This window comes from Ipomoea triloba, chromosome 2 (assembly GCF_003576645.1).
Source record: "Ipomoea triloba cultivar NCNSP0323 chromosome 2, ASM357664v1".
Classification (NCBI taxonomy): Eukaryota; Viridiplantae; Streptophyta; class Magnoliopsida; order Solanales; family Convolvulaceae; genus Ipomoea; species Ipomoea triloba.
Genome location: NC_044917.1, coordinates 25,701,913 through 25,720,063, shown reverse-complemented (window position 1 = coordinate 25,720,063; position 18,151 = coordinate 25,701,913). Strand labels below are relative to the sequence as shown.

The window sequence follows — 18,151 nt, the reverse complement described above, 5'->3', positions numbered from 1 at the left end:
CAAATCTCAACATATATGCATGCCTATAGCAAATAATTGTTATCATCAAGAGAAGACAACAAAATGCTCTTTTATGATGGTTCACGTAGCCACAAAGCAGATTTGAGCAAATAGGTGTTCTCAATTTGAGTGAATGTTATGCAATGGTATGAAATACACAGTTATTCAACTAGGCATATGTAACATGTCTCTAATATCACATGTTAGATATAAAAATAATTTAACGTAAACTTAAACATGTAAAGCTAACATTTTAACAATGATAAAGTAAACCCACATTGCCACGATGTCACGTGACACAAGTCAATTGTCACACTATAACCATTATAGGTATTATCCATCTATCGTAATCTCCATGCATATTTAAATATTTGATAAAGACATGTTTTCAAGAAAATATAGTGACATGCCCATAACAGCCAACTATCACATAAATAAATAAATAAATAAATATGTATGTATGTATGTATATATGTATGCATGTATGTACGTATGTATGTATGTACGTATGTATATATGTACGTATGTATGTATGAATATTTAGTTCGTTGTCGATGCTAATATCCAACACATACATGCATCATCTAAACTCCCTTCCTATCAATTTCGCAACTTGACAGCATCTTATATATGAAAACCTCCACATCATTATACACAAAAAAAAACCACTACACTTAACCATAAAAACTAAGTGCATGGAGTAAGCAAATATGCTTATTGATAGACGCCAAAAGTACCTAATTCATTAGGACTGTTTAAGAAAGATTACTGTCATATGAGTGCCTTAAATAGCTTATTTTATGACAATTTTATATTAAAAGCTAATCACTATAGGAGTACGTTGCGTGGAATGTTTTTAAGGACTTTTACAGGTTTTAAGAACTCCGATTAGCCAAGGAAGACGCATACAAGGAAGGAAAGGAAACTCGGCCTTGGTGCACCCCAAGGACCAAACCCGAACCAGCAGACAAAGCAAAGAAAAAAGAGCCCCGCCTTGTCCACGACCTAGTCCACGCATGGCCGTGGCGTGGACAAAGTGTCGAACTCATCCACGTCCATAACCACGCGTGGCCATGGCGTGGACAGGCACCAGAACCCTGCGCGAAGTTTTAGTATAAATAGAACATTTCATCTTGGAGGAAGGGACTTTTTCTCACTTTTTTTTTCTCATTTTTCCATTGTTCAACAATCATATTGGGTACATTCTTTCTTATTATTGCTAGATTTTCCTTTGAGTACCTCTCTTGAATCTTTGCTTGCTCAAGTTTATTGCTTTTTATTTTGGTTTGTGAGTATGATCTATGCTTTGAATGAAATGATGATGTTGAAGCCCTTGAAGGACTAGTTTTTAGGATAGGGGCTAGAAAGGGTGGAGATTCGCTTTCTTGATCTATAATGTTTCATGAGATTTGATTTCTTTGGGGAATGTTGAAACTGTGTGTATGTCTTGGTTCTTCTTGTTGGATCGAGGACCCTGATCTACTCAAGGATCTAGGATCATCCCTTTGGCGAGATATCGCAAAGGGATGAAAGCCCCACTACACACATCTCCCGCCCTCAATCTGAGAAGATGAGGTCCGGAGGGATTTCGTAGGCAAAGTGTTTGATAATATTCCACAATCGACTGAGGATTGGGAGCTTGAGTGTGACGCCACTCAAGAGTGCGTATCGAACTCCTTCAATCAAATCCCTAGAGAAACCAAATCTCTCCTTTGCAAAATGAAGCGAAACTCATCCGACTCTAGTCCCATCCGCATTTCCCATATAAGTAAATTCCTTAGATTGCCATCTCTTATTTACATGATGAATGTTACATTTCATTTGATCCCATACCTTTTCTTTGTGTTGCTTGAATAATGAAGGATAGGAAACTCCCGCTCTCCAATTTGCCATCCACGAGAAACACGACACTCGGGGAGTTTTAGACTCTTCGTTTTATCACCTTCATCACACCTCACCCAATACAACAACCCACCACTTATATGTGGTAAGGTAATCATACTTTTTTTTGGAAGACAGGGTAGGGGGAAACCTCGAGGCCAAGTCTGAAAATACTGAGCCTTGCCGTCTATCAAACACAAGGGCCTCCTGAACAGACCTCGGAGGGTCCTCAAACTCAATCCAAGCACAGAGCCACGAAACCACTTCCTTAGCAAGAGTATCTGCCACCACCCAGCTTCTGCCAATCCATTCTTTGCATGCCTGGACGATGTCGCGTACCAGGCCAAGCAACTGAGCATTTCCATTAATCCAATCGACCACATTCAATGCATCACTCCGAATCTAGAGCTTTGTAATCTGCTTCCCCCATGCCCACTGGAGAGCTGTATAAATAGCCCAAGCCTCACCCTCAGCAATGTTGTGCATCCTCACCATGCATGCTAGTAAAGCCCGCAATCCATTCTCCGTTGTAGTTACGCAAGACACCCCCATAGCCCGTAGGCTCGTTTTCGTACTTAAAAGACGCGTCAGTGTGTAACACCATCTACTCTGGCTAGACATGCACATCACTCACGGCATTCATGTGTCCAAAAGTTAATCTCACGCCTAACAGGCCCTTGGGCTCAAAGGCAGCAGCCTGTTCAGCAGCTTTTGCGTTAAGGAATGCAACTTTCCTGTCCACATCCCAGACTTACTTTGGAAATATGGTTGCGTTCCTCCATTGCCAAAGCCACCAAACAGTCAGCGAGAAGAGAACACCCCAATTTGCCCTTCCATTGTATCTTGGTCATCTAGCAACATTCCTTGAGACCCAATCCACCAGCTCACCACCCTCCAATTGCTCGCGGTCAAAACCAGGAACCAGACGCTGCCAGACTTCCTTCACCTTTGTGCACCTCCTAGCAATATGATCAGCATCTTCCTCTATTCCCGAGCAATGGACACAAGTGCCATTAGTAGTGAAGCCTCTTCGTCGCTGTTCAGCATTACAGAGAAGTCGTTTGTGGCAAAGGAGCCACAAGAAAGTGCATATTTTATTTGGCACCCTCATCTTCCAGAGGTTCTCCCAGAGTGCTCACCTCCTTTCTGATTAACTTGTAGGCCGAAGCAACCAAAAACAGCCCCGAGCCTTCCCTTTCCCAGTATATCCTGTCCTGCGCTGACACCCCTTCATCGATGATGAGATAGTGCAGGTTCGCAAGCACGGAGTTAGGAAGTAATTCTCTTAATCTGGCAGCGTCCCAGCAACCACCATCAATCTAGTACTGCCTCACTGTATGCGACACCATATCTATTTCATATAGTTTATCCCATGTTTAATTTGCATTCCTTATTATTATTCAAAAAAAAACCCAAAAATATTAGTTTAATTTTCTTTTCATTAATCATAGCTTGCTCGGATTCTTGTGAATTCCAAAACATTAGTGACTAGAGTTTAGCATATCATACAAGTACGTGCCATAGACATTTTCACCCTCTTTTCACTATCACCACTTTTACTCATCAACATGGTTGAAAAAATCGCTAGGCGCTCCTCGGGCACTCGGGGAGCACCTAGCGCCTAAGACGTCCAGGCGGGGCGGAGATTAATCGGCGCCTAGGCGCCCATGTATTTTTTATTTTTTTAAAAATTTATTTAAGTATTTTTTTTAAAGATTATAATAATTATAAATTATATAATACTTTAATAGTTAATAGTAAAATATTAAATATTAATCTATAAATATCTAGAGTTTGTACAATTTAGAATTATTTTGCTCAAAACGATGTAGTTATGAGTGAAATACCCCATTAAAAAAAAAAGAATAATAATAATTAATCGCCGACTAGGCGGCCTAGTCGGTGCTTAGGAGGTTTAGGCGGTCAGCGCCTAAGCGGCCTAGGCATCCTAGGCGGAGCTTAGGTGGCCTAGGCGGTCTCCTAGCCGACCAGCCGCCTAGACCACCATTTAAGTTGATACGCTAGGTGGTCAACCGGTGCCTAACGTCTAGGCGGGGATTAATCGGCGCTTAGGCAGGATTTTTGCAACAGTGCTCATCAATAGTGCCCACTACGGGAGCAATGTGCTCGTTATGGTCCTCAGATCGATCTGTGAAAGTAAGGTGCCGACCACGGGAGCAAGGTGCCCATTATGGTCCTCGGACCGATATGTGGGAGTAAGGTTCCCACCACGGGAGCAAGGTGCTTGTTCAGGTCCTCGGACTGATCTGTGGGAGTAATACGCCCACCACGGGGGCAAGGTGCCTGTTTTGGTCCTCGGACCGATTTGTGGGAGCAAAGTGCCCACCACGAGAGTAAGGTGCTCATTTACGATCGTTAAGATCGATTATGACCGAAAAGTCGAAAAAAAAAAACGGTCTTCGTACCGACGAGGAAGAATTACCCTCGTTTACTTTGGTTTATAAATTGTAGCATGATCATGTATGCTGATTAGTCGTGTATGAAGCCCCGTTAGGTTGGTACTGCAACCACCGGCCCTGTAAGCCCGAGACTGTATCTCGGCATAAGCCCTACATAGTTTGGTCGGCATTACCACCACCGGCGCCTTAAGCCCGACTAGGTCGGCACTGCCACAATCGGCATGATGAGCCCGAGATCATATCTTGGCATAAGTCTTACGTAGTAGGAAGTTAAGTTCGGTTGGGTTGGCATTACTACCACCTAAGCCTTAAGTCTGATTAGGTTGGCATTGCCAAACCAAAAGTCCTCCAAACCAATATATGATTCACATATCACAATGTCACATAATATGAGCATACAAGCTCAATTTCCTCCAAACAATAATAATATGTACATATAGGAGCCAAAGCTCAATTTCCTCCAATCCAAAGGGTATACACAACAACATGGAATTCAAGTAATCAATCACAAGAATCCAAGACCACAACATATCAAACTCAAACTCATTTCCAAAGGAAATACTCATACAAAGAAGTACTCAGATCTATAATATGAATAACAGGACAACATTCTCAGGATATCAACCAAGGAAGTAAACCAACAGTACTCAACAAATACTCCAACACAATGGATCAATAACCATAGATTACTACTCAATAATCAAGGTGAGAAACTAAACAAAGAAAAAATTGAGAGTTATACGTAGCGGAAAATATGTTAACCCTTTTTAATCTTAGCTTGCAAGTGAATTTTGTAGGAATCTGATTCTCGAAAATCACAAAGAAAAAATGGAAAATACAACAAATAATAATAATAATAGAAATAATCCACGAAGGATAATTACAACTAGGAAATAAAACCACACAAGGTTGAATAAACCTGGAAGTGCTTGGGGGTGAACTGTATGCTCTTCGGGGTGGTTGCAAGCACGAGTCGTGTTGCCATTGTCCTTAAAACCTTATTTACCGCCTCCCAGGGTGCTAGAGCGTTGCGGCCTAGGTTTCCCAAGATAAAACGTACTACGACCCCCGACTCCTGCGTTTGAGCACGCAAGCTGTAACCCCTCACTCATTCCAATGAGCCTAGATTTCGAATCGTTGATAAGTATTCAGCAAATAAGCTGCGAACCTTCGTATTGCAGTATTTCGCGATGTACCGAAAATTATTTGATTTTTCAAATTAAGGTCGGGATTATTTTCAGAATAATTTTGGTTTCAAAATTCTTCCTATTTAAATTATTTTCCACCGAAACTATATCAGTTTGGACCACAACTGATAAACTAGAAGATTTTTATTCTAGGAGACTTGATCTCCAAGTTTTTCCCTTATTAAAATAATTTAGAGTTGATCTAAATAGAAACTTGATCTCCAAATTTCTTCATCCTTATCTTATAAGAAGCAATATATAAGCTTTGATCTTCCATTTTCCCATCCATTCCCACTTGGCCGAAATATTTAGAGAGGGGAAAAGAGAGAGAAATTCTTCATCTTCCACTTTGAGCCAACAACTTTCATAGCTAAAATTCTTCTTCAAGTCCACAAATATTAGGAATTTCGGTGAAGAATTGAGTAGAGGTTCAAACCATTCTTGCAAAAAGTACTTCACCCAGGAGTAGACATGTTCGCCACTGCGTTGTTCACACTGCCCAGAACTGGCCGCGGGAACGGACGCAGGACCGGACGCGCGTCCACCGTGCGTTCGGGTTGGGCGAAGAATGGGCCGAACGTGCGGACGCGGCACCGGACGCGCGTCCACTGTGCGTCCGGTGGTGCGGACGAGGGACCTGGACGCGCGTCCCCTGTGCGTCCAGTGGTGTTGATAAGAGTTTTTGGTCTTCAAGGGTAAGATTTCATGTTCACTAAAATTATTATTTACCCCATATATATTTATATTCGTATACGACTATGATATGCTATGAAAATTACGTGTTTTACAAAATTATGTGCATAATAATGTTCATGTGATCACAAGTTCATTACATAATATGTGTGTGATTCTCGAATAATGGATTTTTACGGGTCAAACCCGTGTGTTGAGTAAATGCTTGGCTTGGAATTTTGGTGTTATATACATATATGTACTAAGAATGATATATTCTTATGGAATGAATTATTGTGGAGAAAAATATGTCTTGAGAAATTATACATTTATCATGAGGAAATGATATTTTGGAAATTATATGTACATATTTAGTCTTGGAGGATAAGAATACTTGCTGCCGGGGTGAGCCGGAAATCTCACAACTTTTTTTTGAGAATATACGAGAATCTTGGGCTACGGTCCAAATTATTGTGAGCACTTAGGGCTGCGGTTCTATTTGCTATTGATATGAGAACCTAGGGCTCCGGTCCTATTGGTTATTGGTATTTAAATCCTCCTTGACAAATATGTTATTTTGAAAAATGATATCTCCACATGTATTTTGGGAAAATATTTTATGACGATTATGAGACAAATGATATATATATATACGATTTTTGGAAAGAATATGATTGTTGAAAATCATAAAACCCAAGCCTATATTTTACGGGGTGAAATGGAACTTACTTAGCTTATGCTAATTTTGGGATATACACCCCTTCGTTTTTGTGTTCAAATGATTTTTGCAGGTGAACATGATTAGGATGGTTGTGTTCAAATGATTTTTGCAGGTGAACATGATTAGGATGGAAGTTGAGGTTGAGATCTACTCTATCCTAGAATAGACACGGGTTTTGGGTTTTGAGAAAACAATACACCTCTTGGTGTGGCGGTAACACCTCTTGATTTTGTAATAAATCTAAGATGTGAAAATTGGGGTGTTACACAAGCGAACCCAAGTGTAACTTTCCCCCCTCCTCCCCGAGAGAGAGAGAGAGAGAGAGAGAGAATCTATGCTATACAAGTTACTTAGTCATAAAAGGACCCTTGTATATATAGTGGGGCAAATCTTCATTCCCAACCAATGTGGGAAAAAAGCTACATAAGCTTTTCCTCACCCAAATTCCATCTCAAATGGGTCTACTTTGAGAACCAATTTCTCATTCACCCATTATCCATTTTGAGCGTATAATATATCGATCTCTTCGTCTAACTACGAAGAACCCGAATCCACTTTGACCCGACTCAAATTGGAAATGGACCCCACATATATTTATACCACAAAATGACCACTTAAAATGCCATTTTTAGTGCTATTTTCCAACAAATTTTATCTTGGAAAAATTAGGTTTGGTTTATGATAATATGCAATAAAGCATTAAAGTAAGTAAAGATAGAGAGATAGAGAGTTTTATAGTGGTTCGGCTATAACTAGCCGACTCCACTCTTCTCCACAAACAATGAGAGATTTGCACTATCCACCAATACAAGAAGACCACTCAAACATTGAACACCAAGTTGACCTTGAGCGTCTAGATTTTTCAACTCAACACGAGTTTACTCCGCCGCTTTCTACTTCCATGAGTAGAGATTACAAGGGTTAAAGAAATGAGTTTCTTTTTTTCTCCAACTAGAGATCTTGGCTTTTATAATCTTGATCTTCACGGTTGAGCAGCATAAGTCTCTTAAATTATGGATGTAACTTGTTGAGTTTTGTCTCTCTTTACTAGTCACTAGATGTGAAAATACTTGAAAACTTAAACACTTATAATCTTTGTAAGAATGACCAGCACCTTCTTCAGTCTTAGAATGGGGTATTTATAAGCGAATGAAAAGGGTCTATTGGAGGGAAGACCAATTTCAAACGACTATTGACCAGTGTGTAGAGACCAGAGGGAATTTAGAGAGTATGTAGGTGAGCCTAGTCAGATTTTTTAGCCATTGAAGACTATTTTTTGCGTTGAACATTACTTTTTGTTCTGCACAAATTGTCTAGGATTTTAAGGAAAAATCTTCCTTGGGATATGTTTCTAGAACTTTATATTCCTCAAATTCATTTGGTCAAGTTTTAAGATTTCAGAGTGTATTGGGATATGAAGACCCAAGCCACCCGGGTCATGTGTGTCACTTACAGCGGTCTCTCTATGGGCTTAAACAGACACCTCGGGCATGGTTTAATCGGTTACAAGACTTCTTAATATCAGCTGGGTTCCGGGGCTCGAAGATGGACGTGTCACTATTCCATTACACCACTGGCTCATCTCGGGTGTTCTTGCTGGTGTAAGTTGATGACATTATCATGCTAGGTAATGACGCAGGATTGATTGACACTCTCTTACATCGTCTGTCTATTGCTTTTAAGATCCGAGACTTGGGCACCCCGGCTTTCTTCCTCGGGATTGAGACATTACGAGACAACGAGGGTATCATATTATCGCAGCAGCGTCATATGGGGAAACTCCTTATTCAAGCTGGCATGGCTGACTGTAAGCCGTTGACTACGCCAGCTTCCTTAACTCAGCTGGTCATAACATCATATTGGCCTTGTGACAACCCGACTCAGTATCGGCGACTTGTTGGCACACTACAGTACTTAACTATCACTCGCCCTGATCTTTCATATTCGGTGAACAGGTTGTGTCAGTTTATACACTTGCCGATTGATGATCACTGGGGTTGCTAAAGCGTGTCCTTCGGTATGTCAAGGGTACTCAAGATCTCGGCTTAAATCTGTCACCTTCTTTGTCTTGTGATATTCAGGCCTATTCCGACTCAGACTGGGCAGGTTGTCCGGTTGACAGAAAGTGAACGAGTGGCTATGCGGTGTTTCTTGGCTCTAATCTTGTGTCGTGGGTCTCGCACAAGCAACGCAAGGTGGCTAGGTCCTCCACCGAAGCAGAGTACAAGGGACTTGTTGATGTTTCCGCGGAAAGTGGTCCATATTGAGGAATACAAAGCTGTGGTGGGAAAAGGGGGCAATTGAAAGAGTATGAGTTATGCAAAGATGTTGAACACTATTTGTTTTTTGATCATGCTCACCACACTGACAAGTCCAACCACCACTTTGCTACATTACTTTGGAATGGAGACCCCAATCTCACCCGGTCTTACAGTGTGAAGTCCTTGTTTGAACAAGTTTTAGCTTATACAGATTAACTTCATTTGTATGCAGAAATGAAAATAAAAATTGCCTTTAATTTCCTTTTCTCTCTGCAAAAAAAATGTGTCTTAAAAGTACACTTGCAAGTCAATATTTTTATATTGTTGAGCTAGATAAAGTACAAATTCTGAATAAATCTTTTAGAGTATCGTTGGTATATTATGAGCTATTACAATTGTGATTCATATGGCTTGTTTAAACTTCATATAAACCGACAAGACTCAAGGATTTTAAATTCGTGTTTGGATATGATTGGTGTATTACTGTGCTGTCTCACAATTGAAACCCTATAAGCAAAAAGCTACAAAGAAAAAATTGAATAATAAAAAAAAAAAACTATCAGCCTTCTATGCAGGCTACCTTATTCCCAATTAAGTATTTTGAGTATTATTATTTTTGGAAAAAACATCAAAGACAAATGTTCCCTACTTCATAATATACCCGGATATTGGAGTGTCGTTTCATAAGGTCTTGAGGTCCTCAAAAGATTTATGTTGTATGTTTCAAGGTTTCAAAGAAGATGCAAGTCTAGCTTATACAGAAGTCCATTTGTATGCAGAAATGAAAATAAAATTTTCTTTTTCCTTTTCTCTCTGCAAAAGAAAATAAAAATCACTTACAGAAAGTAAATATTTTCATATTAGTGTTGTTCAAATTTTCGTCTAAAATAATTCCATTCATCAGAACAAGAATTAAATACACCACTTTGATGAATAATTTGCAACTCCATATTGACTAGGATTGAAAATTACACCTACCTTATTTCAAAGCCTAAAGCTGCAATTTCCCCAAAGAAAATTTATCAAATCTCAAATTCTCATCCCTTAAAGAAAATGATTAATCTACTATTGGGTAACCCAATGAATAGCCAGTAGGCAGTAGCCACAATCAAGATTTGCCTATCCCATCTACACTTTAAAGTTTAAACAGACCAAAGGAAATGTTGTTCATTTTGCTCCTACAATGCCCACATCCATCGTAAATCCAACCATCGTTTTTTTTCCTAAAGAATCGTTAGTAGCATTCATCTCATACGAGATTCAGCTCAAAAAACCAGTAAGCAGAGCAGCATTCTTGCCTAATTAGCATCCAGGCTGGCACCAACGTGTCAAACTGAACATAAGAAAACACCCACGGTAACCAAAGTCCATATATTATTACCTGCAAATAATGCTTGCAGGCCATCATGAGTGCATGATCTCCATCTATAATTTGGCCTCAACCAAGACTGGAGCCCCTTCAGTAGAATGTGGCCACAATGGTGAAAGTGCAACAACCTTCCCGATGATGATCAAAGTTGGTGATACCAATTGATTTGAAGAAATTTCATCTGCTAGATTGTTCAATTCAGCAAATACCTGAATGAATTTAAAGGAAAATGCAATAAGCCATACGCTCCAAAAAGGAAGTGTAAAACTTTGCTTCAGACAGGGTCCAAATGCCATCGGGTATAACCGAATTAAGAAAGGACATAAAACCAATCACAAATGTGGATAATAATTAAATTAGTACATAGCTTTAGTAATCTAAAACATTGAAAGAAAACAAAGATGAAACCAAATGTATAAATTTATCACTTACTGAGCGTTGGTGTGGCGTGGTTCCTCGTTCAACAGCAGCAGCTGGCGTATCCGGAGGTAGGCCATGATACATCAACTTTGACGCAAGAGAAGGAAGAGTTGACAATCCCATATAAACAACCAAAGTAGAGTCAGGGTCAGCAGCATTCTCGGCTACAAATAGAGGATCTGTTCCTCCTTTTCTAGAGTGGCCAGTAAGAAATCTAACACTATTGGAAATGCCACGGTGTGTCAATGGGATTCCAAGCTCTGCTGCTATTCCCGAAGCTGCCGTAATACCTGAAATCAATTACCACACATCCATGTCAGTTAGAACGAACTATCACCCTTGTAGCCTACAACCTAAATTCATTTATACAAAGGATTTAGACACCCTGAGACTATGTCAGGTCCACAACTCCTACCATCACTAGAACAATACAAAAGCGAAAATAAATAGAGAAGTCTGGTAGGAAATCTGAACTCAAAACATAGCATATGCGTAAAAATGCATTAGTATTTTGAACTATTGTACATAAAGTCAAGGAATTCTTTGGAACTAAGCATACAACCAACAGAATAACATCACAAATTCACAATCGTCTAGAACATGTATTAACTAATGCAGAAATCTTGCTAGTTCTAGTGCTTGCTTATTGTTTCATTGAACTAAAAAGTAATGAGCTTTGGAACAGGCAGGTATTACGCGCAATATGAGCTTGTCTCTTGTATACAATTGGCCACAGGTATTTCTTTATGAAGCAGCATTCATGTGTGTCATAATGAGGATATAATGAATTTTCTGCTATCAGATGCTAGAAAGAAATATTTCCAAGTTAAAACAAATAAACTTAGAAAGGGAATGAAGGCATAATCTACATTGCTTTGCTCCTAAGCTTAGTTCTTTAACCCCCTAAACAATCTCCCACTCTCCCTTCAACTCCATTTACACTCGTTTATTGTAATTCTCAAAGTACTTTATCTTTGACATTCCTTCATCCATTATCCTTCAAGACTCGGTGCAAGGTCTACAATTTAACCAAATGGATTGCCAATCCATAAAATAACTCATCTGAAGTAGTTAAAAATCCTATTATTAGCTGATCTGAAGTTATCAAGCTAGCTGACTGAAGCTAGCACATCTTTGGGCACATAAAGATCCGGGAAAACAAAAAGCACTCATTTTACAATGGTAAAGAGTAAGAGTGTTCCTTATAAGTATCATACCAGGAATGACTTTCACTTCAATTCCTTGTTGTTGTAGAATGTCCATCTCTTCTCCACCCCGTCCAAACACCTATAATCCAAAATGTAACCGATGTTATGAACTACTGAAAACACTAAAAGTTCTAATGAATAAAAACTATTTAATACTTCAAAGGCAAATAAAAGCACTCACCAATGGATCCCCTCCTTTTAGACGCACAACATTGGCCCCAACTTCAGCAAAACTCAAAAGCAACTCATGAATTTCATCCTGCAAAACCTCAAATGTGAATACTTTGGGTCATCAATAATCAATCTTACTATTGTATATTCTCACAGAAGACAGAGGCCTCCAAACAATATAGAATCAGGTATTCAAGAATCATAAAATCTCTTTGACAAACTCTTTCTGTTTAGCAGATGCAATGGTCACTACAATTCCCACCAATAATTTTTCTCTAGTCTTATTATCAATTACAAAATCCCCTAAAACCCATTTTGACATCAGATAAACAGACAAATCATAGGTTCACAATTACCAATAGTCCACACTTTTAACAGAAAATCTACACATGCATTCAACAAGAAATCCCAATTCATAAGATTATCAAATTCATCAAATATCAATTTCAAACTCAAGGCTTCTAAGGGCCAAATCAAAACATGCGAAGAGGTTCCAAAGAAACTGAAACTTTTGCAGAAACTAACCTGTGTTCTGCTATGGTACCCAGCAGTTTTGCCAACATAGAGAAGCCTAGCATCAGGACCCACTAAACTGAGCACATCATTAGAAACCAATCTATCATACAACAACAAATCAGCATTCTGAATCACTTTCAACGCCTTGAGAGTCAATAATTCTGGGTCCCCTGGCCCCGTCCCCACCAAAAACACATTCCCAGGCCCTCTCTTCTCACCACTACCATTTTCCCCTCTCTTCTCCCTCAACACCTGAAGCAGCTTCTTGAGCTCAGGGAGCTGCTGAGCAATGTCATAGTCCTTGACAAAGGTAGGGTCAGGGTCAGCTGGGAGCGGGCAAGAAGAGGGCTGCTCCAATTTGTTCTTGTAAATCCAGCTGTCCCTCTGGTACCTCTCCGTTGAATGCTTCTCAGTGAACGGGGAATTGGAACAGGATGCATAGTGTAATGAGCAAACTGGGTTTAGGGAAAAAGATTCGATTTTTCTCAATCTAGCATTAGCAGAAGAAGAAATACAGGGGAGTTTGCTCAAAAGAGACATCTTTTTCCCAAGAAATGAAGGATAATAGAAGAATCTCCTTTGTTGATGGGGTGAGCAAACGGTCGGCCACCGATTAAAATTGCTATAACCGACCAAAACCAGTTACCAAAAACCCGAAAGATTAACAAATTATTCCACAATTAATAGAGAATTACACTTGAAAAAGTTAAAAAATAAAAAATAAAATATAACAATTCACAAGTCTAAACTCCAAAATAACTCCAAGTCTAAAGTCTAAACTAACAATTAACAAACACACTACACACTGCCAAATTTCCAATTGCCAAAGTGCCAAAATCACACTGAAAAGCTGGAACTCTGGAAGCACACTGCCAAGTGCCAAATTACCAATTTCAAACCCAAAGCTTCAAACCTATCAAATGAGATAGTATAAAATCTATCAAATTAAACATACAATGAACAAACACACTGTACAATGAACATACAATTACACTGTACAAAAATTTACACAAATTATTTCAAACACACTGTTTCAAATATTTCATACACTGAACAAAAATTTACAATAATACATTATCCAAAAACATTAAAACTTCAAATATTAATGAACAATTAAAGCAATGGCAGCATATAATGTATGAAATCCCTTTTAATTTTAATATGTAAAAAACTAAAAAATTAGCTTACAATGAGCCTAAAATGGTAAACAATTAAGTTCATGTTCTCCATGATTTGCCGGTCCATTCATAGATGAAGATGAAGATATAAATGCAAATACATGAAGATGGTGAAATGAAAACATATGCAAAATGATTTCCTAAACTGAAAGAGAAGAGATTGCCTCTGGGATTTCTTTCCATCATCTATGATCAACAGCAAATGGAAAGAAAGAAACCTCATATATTGTTGTTACCTTTAGGTTCTTCAGCAAACCAGAAGCCAAGCTGCCGAGGGAATGAGGGATTCCAAGGGAAATATGGAATGAAAGGATTAGGGCTATTGAAGTCTCCTCATGTGCATATATGGATGCCCATATAGGTAATAGGTTGAAGCGAAGTTAGATTTGAATTGGAGGAGTTTCTACGCTTTGGGGACGATGAGAAGGCAAATGGAGTAGCTTTTGAGGTTGTGAATGGGACAGTTTGCATTGGCGACTAGGAGTGTAAATGAGCTGAGCCGAGCCCGAACTTAGGGGTGCTCGAGCTCGAGCTCGACTCTGAACATGAGAGCTTGAGCTCGGCTCGAGGTCGGTCGAGCTCAAAAAAATGAAGCTCGAGCTCGACTCGTCTTATTTTCGAGCAGCTCGAGCTCGGCTCGATTGGCTCGAGTGTTCGAACTCGAGCTCGAGCTCGAACCAAATATCGACTCGTCATGGCTCGAGTTCGAGCTCGAACACGAGCTCGAATTTGACTTAATTAACTACATGCATCATGCATGATGCATCAAATAATAATAATAATTGTTGTACCCATACATTAATAATAATACATCACAATAATCATAAGTCCAAACTGCATAGTTCAAAGTACTCAATAGTCCATACAAGTTAACAATTCCACAATCCACATCAACTACAAGTCTTCATCGTACTTTCATGAGTTGGATAAAGGAAGATAAATTTCTTGGTCCGATTTCTCTTGGTACTTTCATAACAAATTAAACACCATGCTACGGGAGAATTATGTATATTTATGTTCCAATTAACCAGTTTGGGTTCAAATTGGATTATAAATATACAATAGAAGAATGCACATACAAAGTGCCAATGTATGCAATAATTAAATTGACAACTGCTTGTGTGCGTTGGCTGCAGGGCAAGAGCTAAGACATTTTCTGCAAAATTGGGTCTCCTATATGAACCTCTGAAACGTCAATTCAATCTTGGAATTTAGAACATACAAATAAATGGAGAAATGGATGTAAAAACCAAGTTGAAATGGGAAACAAAAGATAACAGACATAAATATAGAATGCCTATCCATTTTACTAGCATGAACAAATTGATTTTACTGCTTGCAAGAAAACATGGCAATAATGCCAAAGGTCAGATTGTGGAAACAAAAGGCCTTCACTTAATGGTCATCATTCTGCACTATAGGGAGAGTACCGAGTGCAAACTAACAACAAACCTTGATATATATAAGAAATTAAAGCCTCATTTTTATCCCCAAAAGCACAAAGTGGAGATGGGAGAAAAAGTACAGTACAGCAGCATTATTCTTTCCAATTGCTTAAATATTTACAACCCTTTTGCCATCAAATGATTCAGGATAAATCAGTTTCTGTTTAATTACATTCTACCACAGAATATTGCTTTGTTGACAGATTAACAGAGATAGCAGCACTTAACAAATTAACAAATTAACCAGTTTGGGTTCATATTAACAGAGATAGCATCACTTAACATAGTATATTTATGTTCCAAGAATACAAGAATGTAACCTGTTGGGAGTTGCAGCTGCGGGAGACGGAAGGGCGACGGAGGCGCGCGATGTGCTGAAAGCGGCGTCGGCGACGGAAGGGCTGCTTTTGAGGCTTCTAGACCTCTTTATAACAGATTTTCCCTCCCTCCCTCCATCTTTCTCTCTCTCTCTCTGGTAAACCTGCTCGTTAGAAGGAATGGGGAACGGATTTACTCGGCTTACAGGGAGCAGGGGAGGCGGCGGAGCGGAGCGGAGCGGAGAGCAAGTTCGACAGTTAGGGCTATTGAAGTCTCCTCATGTGCATATATGGCTGCCCATATAGGTAACAGGTTGAAGCGAAGTTGGATTTGAATTGGAGGAGTTTCTACGCTTTGGGGACGATGAGAAGGCAAATGGAGTAGCTTTTGGGGTTGTGAATGGGACAGTTTGCATTGGCGACCATTGAAGGTTGGGGTAGTGGATGGGCTATTATATTCTGCAGTTGTGCCCCACCGTTGCACCGTTAAAATGTAAGGCGGCTGCGGCGGCCCGTTGAGACTTGAGAGCACAGTCAAAAGGCAAAACTCAAAACGACTTGAACTCTACCACTAATATGGACTACATACAGAACTCCTCATTACAAGTTTGATAGTGGAGAATTACAATTCTTTTTCCAATTACTTTCAAAATTAGAAATTTTCACTATTTTATTTAGGTGAATTGCATTTTTTGAGTACTACATCTGCTACTTCTTGGACATTTGAACCTCTGATCTCATCCGTAAAAAAGTCACAGTTATATCACTTGATCACAAAGTCTATGGCAGGTGAATTACATTTATTTCAATTAATTTTAAAAAGAAAAAAACATATCACAGTTTAATATGAAGGAATTTACTTTTTTTTTTTTTGAGAACAAGGAATTTACTAATTGTTAAAGTCAAACTTAAAACCTTAACCGAAAAATCTTATGAATAATGTTATTCTTATAATAGTGTGATGTCATCTTGGTTACTATTTCAAATAATTGGTCATAAGTTTAAACCCCGATAGTAGGTCTTAGATTCTTTGTGCTAATAATGTTTGAGAAAGTATAAAACATATACTACCTTGTAAAGAATTATGAATATTTCAAATATATATATATATATATATATATATATATATATATATATATATATATATATATATATATATATGGATGAGTTCAGGTGCAGGAACATGTTCCCGTGTGGTTAACTCGAAAAGACACACCTTGAGGATTAAAATAGTGCACCATAAATATACTAACCACGCACCTTAAGCACACAAATAAAGCACATTAAGAACACAAGTCATGCACCTTAAGCACACAAATAACGCACATTAAGTACACAAATCACGCACCTTAAGCACACAAATAGCACATCTTAAGTACACAAATCACGCACCTTAAGAGCACAAACCACACATCTCAAATTTAAAAATGGCAACATTAAGTTTTAATAACTCACACACCTTAAGCATACAAATCACGCACCTTAAAAAGGAAAACCACGCACCTTAAAAAGGAAAACCACGCACCTTAAGCTTAAAGTTGATGGACTTGACTTGACGCACCTTAAGTTTCAACAACTACTCACATTAAGCACACAACCTACGCATCTTAAGCATAAAATCCACGCACCTTAAGCACAAAAATCACGCACCTTAAAGAAGGAAAACAACTCACCTTAAATTTGACATGGATGCAAAAATTACCAAATTGCCACTGCATTTTTTTAAATTTTGTTAATCTTGGACATTGATTTAAGTAAGATCAATGGCACATAGTTAACCACACAACCGCACGGGACACACCAAACCGCACATGAACTGAATTTTATATATATATATATATGGGGGTTGCTCTCATGCAAAGTGTTGCTCTTGTGAAAAATATGGTCAAAGCTACCTCATTGATAGGGATTGATCGAATGGACCAAATATGAGCGTCTTTTTTAACATATAATACTAATTTGGGGCATTTTTGTCTTTTTGTAATATCCATAACCGATTTTGTTAACCATCTTTGACAATATCTTTTTTTCATTTATGTTTCCTAATATCCATTTTTACCTTTTCAAGACTCTTTTCTTCTTTCTCCATACATAAAAATTAGGCAAAACTGGTTTCTTTATTGGCGATTGTTCTCCGATGAAAAAATTCGATCAAGGTATTTTTTTTAGAAAATTGTCATTTTGGTCTACTGACTATTGGGGTCCTATTAATTTTAGTCCACGACTTTCAAAAGTGTTAATTGCATACCCTGACTATTCAATTTCTTTCAATTTTGGACACTCCGGCCAAATTGGCGGCCAATTTTGGCCGGAATGTCTTAATTACTCTGTTAAGACTTAATGTGAAGGGCAAAATTATATTTTTCATTGTGTCCAAATTAAACC

At 38.7% G+C, this 18,151-nt stretch overlaps 1 protein-coding gene across 2 annotated transcripts; it reads right to left on the bottom strand.

Moving 5' to 3' along the window:
* Positions 1-9,839: 9,839 nt before the first annotated feature.
* Positions 9,840-16,188, bottom strand: LOC116006373 (uroporphyrinogen-III C-methyltransferase-like). Of its 2 annotated transcripts, XM_031246730.1 has the most exons (7): positions 15,770-16,188; positions 12,836-13,739; positions 12,321-12,398; positions 12,149-12,218; positions 10,944-11,221; positions 10,524-10,720; positions 9,840-9,955 (listed from the first exon to the last, which is right to left on the bottom strand). In XM_031246730.1, the coding sequence occupies exons 2-6, from the start codon at positions 13,364-13,366 to the stop codon at positions 10,568-10,570; spliced, it is 1,110 nt and encodes a 369-aa protein (XP_031102590.1). In that variant the 5' UTR covers positions 13,367-13,739; positions 15,770-16,188; the 3' UTR covers positions 9,840-9,955; positions 10,524-10,567. The 2 variants fall into 2 exon arrangements, with proteins under 2 accessions (XP_031102590.1, XP_031102582.1); XM_031246722.1 differs by lacking the exon at positions 9,840-9,955 and having other exon boundaries at positions 10,009-10,720.
* Positions 16,189-18,151: the final 1,963 nt, after the last annotated feature.